The following is a 7,322-nucleotide window of genomic DNA, read 5'->3' on the forward strand; positions in this document are numbered from 1 at the left end:
GCTGGGCAGTGCTGAGGGCGTGTTGAGAAGGAAGACTGCTCAGAGACCATTCCCGGTCACTTGAGCGTGCTCTTGAAGGGGGTGGTCAGTAGGTGGGGGACTTAGGTGATTTTAGGTGGGGACTTCAGATGACCCTCATATCACACTGTACAGGTTACTATCTACTCCATTTGCCTAATAAGATCACTCATGATTTGGAATATTCTTCCTTCTGGGGTCTTGGTTCTGTTAACAATACTGTCTCCTCCATTAGGGCCTAAGTGAATGCCTAAAACACAATCATAGAGTGTCTGGTTTCCAGACAATAGAATAAAGGCCTTTCCGACTCCCTCACCCCATCTCCTCTCCAAAATCACACCCTCTGAACAAGGAAAGCAAAGAACAGCAACACAGATTTCATCTTCCTGAAGCCAAAAGCCATTTGTGATCCCATCCACAGTACATGAGACGGAAAGGAGAGAATTTGGCAGGCTAGTGAATGACTTAGACAGAAGGACGGTCCAATCACAGTGCCTGTAATAAGAAGCTGCTCCATCCTGCTCAGTACCAGAAAAGGCCCAGAAGTTGAAGGCCAAAGAAATTCCAGAAAGTAGAGATGAGGCAGGAGACAAAAAACAGGGGAATTGGCTGAAAATCTTTAGGAGACGGTAGACCCTTGCCCTAGATCTCTAACCCCCAACCTGATATGGTCAAGTAACAACTCTCACCCCTATAGGCAAGATAGGATGTAAAATATCTAGAGAAATAGGAACAGATATTATCCAGATGTGGAGGCACCAGGCCCAGGGGAGGGCAGGAACCAAGAACAGGAGGACCCCTGCCCAGTTCCAGAGTAACAGCAGCCAGGTTCATGATCCCCTAGTCCCTCCTCCTCGGAGAAATATTTTTTTTTAAATACTGCATTTCTGAAATAAGACAGAATGCTACAACAAGGAATTCTCATAAAACAAGAAAGAGTTTTTAGAGAGTAAAAACATAATAGCTGAAATGGAAAAAAATTAGTGAGATAATTGGGAGATAGAATCAAGGAAACATTTCAGAATGAACAGAAAAGACAAGCACTGGAAAACAGGAGAGAAGAGACAGAAAAACCAGGGATCAATCCAGGAGGTCCAACATCCAAATAACAGTAATTCCAGAAAGAGAGGACTGAACATAGTGGGTAGGAAACAGTAAGAGAAGTAATAGTAAAATAATAGTAAAAGAAAACTTCCCAGCCCATAGGGCATAATCTCCATATATTGAAAGGGTTCATCAAGTGTTCAGTTCACATAATGAAAAAAGACTGATCTCATTTATATGTGGAATCTAATGAACAAACTAAACTGACAAACAAAATAGGACCAGAGGCATGCATACATGGAAGAGGCTGACAAATCTCAGAGGGAAGGTGGGTGGGAAGAACTGGAAGAGATTAGCCAAAGAACATATGAATATATGCAGCCCATGGACACAGAAAACAATGTGGTGAAGACCTGGGGGTTGGTGGCAGTGGCTGGGGGAGGGGGAAAAAGAGGGGGGATTGGGGGACATATGTAACAGTGTCAACATTTAAAAAAAGAGAAAAAAAGAGGCCGATACCAAAGCATATCATCTTGAAATTTCAGAACACACTAATGAAGAGACAATTCTTTTTATTTTTCCTAAAAGCTTCCTGAAGGAAAAAATAATTGAGAACCACATTCAAAGGAAGTCAGAGGGTTTTTAGAAGGGATGTCTTCAGGAAAACACACACAATTAGAAACTGCAGAAGATTTAGCTATAGATTCAGAAGCAGATGAAACAAATATTTACTCCAAGAAAAACAAGTAGTTGAAGGATTTGAAAGGAGGCAGGAAGGAAAAGGAAGGGAACCTGGGACTCACTGGGGACCGGCTGCTGTTCTTTAAGCTTTTTTAGCACTACCTAACCTACAAAAGGATATTCATGTACTACTTCAATAGTATATGGGATAACCGAACACTATATTGTACATAGAGTGATTACTACTCTAGGGGATAAACTAATATTATAATGAAAAGTTTCAGCTTATTATAGGTCTCAAGTCTAATGCCATGCTGTGCTATTCTTCAAAATTAAACTGTAACTGTGGAGAAACCTGCCTCTTCCTTAGTAACACTAGTTTGACTTTAGTCTTCAAAGTCCAAACTCCTGTCCCTGGAGATTTAACAGGCATTTAGAGAATCTCTGATTTCTGATCTGGAGGTGGAAGGAAGATGCTACTTCCAATCTGATGCCCAAGCCACGCGCACCACTGTTCTCAGTCCCACAGCCGAGCTAAGCCTAGGCCCAGACATTTCCATGAAGTTGGTGCTGCAGAAACTTGACATCCAACTAGGTAATCTGGGTGACAAGGCAGTGTCAGCACTCATCTTCAACTCCCCTGTCATACAGAGCTAAGCCTATTATTTTAATCTTCTAATCACTCTGTGACTTTATTTTTAATAATTTTTAAAAAATAAAAAGTATATGTCAGGTGTAAAATATGATGATTTGATACACATACACACAGTGAAATGAATAACCATGGTTAACATATCCACTTCCTCACATAGCTACTTTTTTTTTTATAGGTGAGAGCACCTGAAATCTACTCTCTTAGCAAATACCCATGATCCAAGATGTGAAAACAACCTATGTGTCCATTGACAGGTGAGTGGACAGAGAAACTGTGATATATGTATCTATACCACAATGGAATATTATTCAGCTCAACAAAGGAGATCCTGAGATTTTAACAACATAGATAAACCTGGAAGACATTATGCAAAGTGAAATAAGCCAGACACAGAAAGGAAAATAGTGCCCGATCTCACTCATGTGTGGAATCTAAAAACATCAAGTACATAGAAGCAGATGGGTGGCTTGGGGTGTGGGAAATGGGGAGATGGTGGTCAAAGGAGACAACGCTGCAGTTTGCAGGATGGGTAAGTCCAGAGCTCTCTCGGACAGCGAGACTATAGCTCATTATACTACAGCTATGAATACAGAAGCTCTGTTATTGATTTGCGGAGTAACCCTTAGAAAAGGACTTGACTTCTCTGTGTACCAATGTCCTCATTTGCCAAATAATGACAACGATAAAACCTGCTTTAAAGACGGGGGATCCAAGTTAATGAGTAAAATGACAGCATGAAGTATTATGTAAACACAAATTACTGCTCTTATTATGAAAGCACTTCCCCCAAAGAAAAACTAAACACAATCCTCTTTTTCAGGACTTCCTCAGTGGAAGATAACACTGCAGAGGGCTCTACGGTTCTGTGCGCGTGTGTTACTACAAGGATCGGTTCTTCTTACTCAAAGCAGACTCCTAAGCTTCTCTCTTGATTTAGAGGGTATTCGACAACTGTGGGTCACTTCTTTCCTTTTCTTGAAACTCTCCTTTCTAGGCAGCCCGGCCTTAGTTCCACCAGCCCCTCGTTCCACCAGCCCCTTCATTCTTCTCTGTGTCCTCTGTTGCGCCCCTCTCTCTGCCTTCTAACCGAATATTTTCCCTTAGATGAGGGAGCCTTTGTTTTTCCCATTACATTACTTCTTTGGTGATATCATACGCTCACTGGACTCTGTAATAATCCCCATCAGATAATAAGTAGACTCTCAAATTCTCCAAGCTTTCAACTTGCATTTCCATCTTTCTGTTTGACATCTCTATCAGAATTATCTGGGAAAACAGGCCCTCCTCTTTGCTCTCCTTTCCAACGATCTCTTAGTTATCTAGGTTGAAACCACATCTCTGACCTGCTTTCTCTATAAACCCCTCATAGGCAGTTAGTTGCAAACTCCCAACGATTCCATCTGTATATTCTCTCTTCTAATCTCTTGCCTTTCTATCCCATCAGCACTACCAGTTACAGATTCTAATCTCAGCCTGTTTAGCTACAAGAGCCCCTAATTTATTTATTGACATTCTGCCAGTTGCCACTTAAATCCATCCTGCTCTCAGAGTGGCTTTGACCAAATTGCTGCTGCTTTGAAACAATCAATGGCTCCCTACTGCCTCTTCCTGGCATACAAGATCCTCCACATTAATGCCCCAAACCAACACATCCAGCTATACCTCACTGTTATCCTACACATACTCTATGTTCCAACCAAACTCAACCAATATTCCCCAGACATGCCTGACATTTGGGGAGGTGGGTGCAGCGAGATCACTTGAATTAATTACCCACTCTGTCGCTGTCTCCTAGGCTATGAATCCTTAAAGGACCACAAAGGTTTCCTCAATTTCTCCCCAACCTTAAGTTGTCCGTCTCTCCTTTGCATTTGACCCTCCATAGCTCTATCCATGTGTGTGTGTGTGTGTGTGTGTGTGTGTGTGTGTGGTGCTTATTCTACTCTAACTTTTAGCATAATCACTCATGATCTGTTTTATTTCCACGTCTCCCTCATGAAATTTAAAATTCCTTGAGCGCAGACAAGTTGTCATCCTCATCTTTGTGGCTTGCTGTACCAAGCCTGCACTTTGCACATGTAAATGCTTAAGAAATATCTTTGAATGGAAATTCATGAGAATGCCTTCAAATGCCTTTTTGGAGTTCATCAGATATATTACAACCAAAAAAATTTCAGGAATGAGGTAATCTCACCAGTGATATACTGCTTGGTCCTAGGCTGGCAAATAATCAGGATAAAGGAAGTCTCCGTTTGGAATCACTGGTTGAAGCAAGGGTTCTATCGAAGGTTTTTTAAAAAGCCTTGTTAGTGATATAACAGATGCCATTCTTCCTCCTAAGTCGGTCTGTTTAAAATTTCCAGATAGAATCCTGGAGCATGGAGCAGCGAGATGGGCCACAGGATCCCGCTGAGGAATCTTCCTGGCAGAAGTGGGCTCCATCCTCAGCAGCCCTTCCATTCTGCCTTCTGACAACGACCTGGGGCCATCCCTGTCCCATTCCATCCTGGGGCTGTTGGTTCACGCCCTGAGCTATGAAACTGGGCATGTTCTACTCAGATGGACTGAAGAGCTAATCTCTGCTGGGGATACCAAGCTAGTCTCTGACATGACCCTGTCTCAAGCCTCAAATAAACACGGCGAGCTTGCTGCCCTGTCTCCAGAAGAAATGTTTCTTAATGCCCATCTCCTTAAAACAACCGGGTCTTCTCCACCGCTTTAGGAAATAAGCACTTAACTTGTTGAATTATGTAAACTCACATAGAGAGGAAGATGTTCCATTAGCAGTTGGACAACCAGTCTGCAATGGCATTTGCCCCGGGGTTTGGGTAATTGGCCTCAAACTCCAAAACGCAGTGGGTAACCTCTGCTCCACCCTACTTCCTCAGCTAGGCGTGCTCTGGTATCCGATTTAGCTTTAAAGAATCAAGAAACTGAATAGGGTTCTGAAAACCAAATTGACAAAAGAAAATAATGGACCCCGTCTTAAAACCCTAGGGAGGTGGGGAAGGGAGCGGCGGTGCTTTAATCCCTAAGGGTTCCATGACTTCCTTCCATTTCCTGGGCTCCTTCCAGGCCTGGCCAGTCTGAACCACATCGGGGTGCGGCGCTCACTGGAAAGCAGAGCCCTGCCCTGGGCCCCCACCCCGCCTCTGGTTTCTGGTGTCCGTGGTTGGGGGGCCGGCAGGGGGCTCCCCCGGGCAGCAGGGGGCGCTGCAGAGCCGCCTCCCCGACCCTTCCCGCCTGGACGTGCGCGCTCTTCCTAAAGCAGTCAGGGGCCCCCGCGACGCGCCCAAGGTGCGCGACCAGAGAACTCGAGAGCCTGCGTCCTGCAGAGCGAGTCACCCCCTTGCACCCTCTCTGCGTCTCGCAGATGTGGGAACGAAGCAGAGCTGCTCCTCCGCACGCCTTAGACGGCCGACCTCTGTCTGCCTTCCTCTAAAAAAGACGCAGCTGCTGACCCCGAGCCGCCGGGGACCACGGCCGCGTCTCCACAAAGCGGCTCCGCGCCGCCCTCTCCCGCGGGACCCGCCGGGCTCCGGCTGCCGACTTCCCTGGGAACGGGCCATCGGGGAACTGGGCGACCCGGGGCACCTCCCACCCACACTCTGTATCGCACACGGTCCCCTCCCTTCGCCCCGACGGCCCGGAGCGTCCGAGGGGACCCACGTTCTCGGGGTTCTCCGCGCTGGGACTCAGGGACGAGTCGGGGGTGCGCGCCCGTGTCTGTGCGCACCTTGGCTTCCTTGACCCCACCCCCACCCCTACCCGCACCCCCGGGTGAGCGCAGGCCTTCCCCCACGGGTTCCCAGCCCACGGGGCCGTCGCGCGCGCCCCCGGCGGTAGAGGGGATGTGTCCACGGGCTGGAGGGCGCGCCCGCGTCCGCGGGGTCGGCTCGCGGGGCAGAGCCGCGCGCTTCCGCCGGGACTGGGCCCCAGCCACGTCGCCCGCGCCCCCCAAGACCCCCGACAGAGCTGGACCCAGGGGGCGGTCCCCGAGTCAGACCGGGTGGGGTCTGGGGTCCCGGGCACGTCGCGGGGCGGCGGGGGCGCCTCTGCGGGGCAGCTGTGGCCGCTACTTACAAGTCGGGCCCCGGCGACCAGGGCGGCGGGCGGTGGCCGTGCGGCTCCCGCGACCAGGACGCCGCGCGCGGCTCCAGCCCCCCGTTGACGCCCCTCCAGCCCCGCGGGCGGCGCTGCGGCTCGGCGCCGACGTCCTCGCCCTCCTCCTCCCCTTCCTCCTCCTCGGGCGCGGGGAAGGTCACCCTCGCCGGCTCCTTGCACTTCTTGACCTTGGTGGACATCGCGCCGGCCGCGGTGGGAGCGCGGGGAAGCCTGCGCCGGCCTCCGCCTCCGCCTCCGCCCCCGCCGCGCCGTCTCCCCGCCGCGCCCCCTGCCCGCCTCCCGCGGCCCCAGCGGCCCCGCGCAGCGCCGGGCGGGGAGCGGGGAGGAGGCGGCGGCGCGGCCCGACCCCCGGCGGCCGGAGACGGGAACCGGAGCCGCGGCGCCGCCGCCCACCATCCAACCCGCCGCGGCTGCGGCTGCGAGGACTCAGCCGGGCGCCGAGCGGGGCGCGGGGGCCGCCTGCTCCGCGGGCCGCGCGCGCTCCGACAGCATCACTTGCTGGGACTGGAGGGTACTTGGGATGAAGGATCTGGAGGGGGAGGGGAGGGGGGAGGGGGGAGGGGAGGGGAGGGGCTGGGGCGCGGGCGGGGTACCCAGTCCTCCGACGCCGGGCGCCGGAGAGGAGTCGGGCGGCAGGTAGGGCGGGAGCTCAGAGACCCTCCCTCCTCCCCGCCGCGCTGCGCCTTCCCCAGGCTCCTCGGCCTTCCACGTACATAGACCAAGTTTCCGAGGAAGGGAAGGATAAGTCGCTGGCCTGTCCATCCTGTTCTCCTGCAGGCCCGGCGACTCAGCCAGCCAC

The 7,322-nt window shown here is 50.9% G+C and overlaps 1 protein-coding gene across 3 annotated transcripts in view; it reads right to left on the reverse strand.

Annotated features, from left to right (window-relative positions):
- The window catches only part of TRPC3 (transient receptor potential cation channel subfamily C member 3), a 60,177-nt gene extending 53,475 nt beyond the window's left edge, over window positions 1–6,702 (reverse strand). For all 3 annotated transcript variants that reach the window (XM_087815906.1, XM_087815905.1, XM_087815904.1), the window contains exon 1: window positions 6,482–6,702. In XM_087815906.1, the coding sequence (XP_087672032.1) occupies window positions 6,482–6,702 (221 nt within the window). The remainder of the gene's footprint in view (window positions 1–6,481) is intronic.
- Between the last annotated feature and the right edge of the window lie 620 nt (window positions 6,703–7,322).

This window comes from Miniopterus natalensis, chromosome 4 (assembly GCF_054644295.1).
Source record: "Miniopterus natalensis isolate mMinNat1 chromosome 4, mMinNat1.hap1, whole genome shotgun sequence".
Lineage (NCBI taxonomy): Eukaryota > Metazoa > Chordata > Mammalia > Chiroptera > Miniopteridae > Miniopterus > Miniopterus natalensis.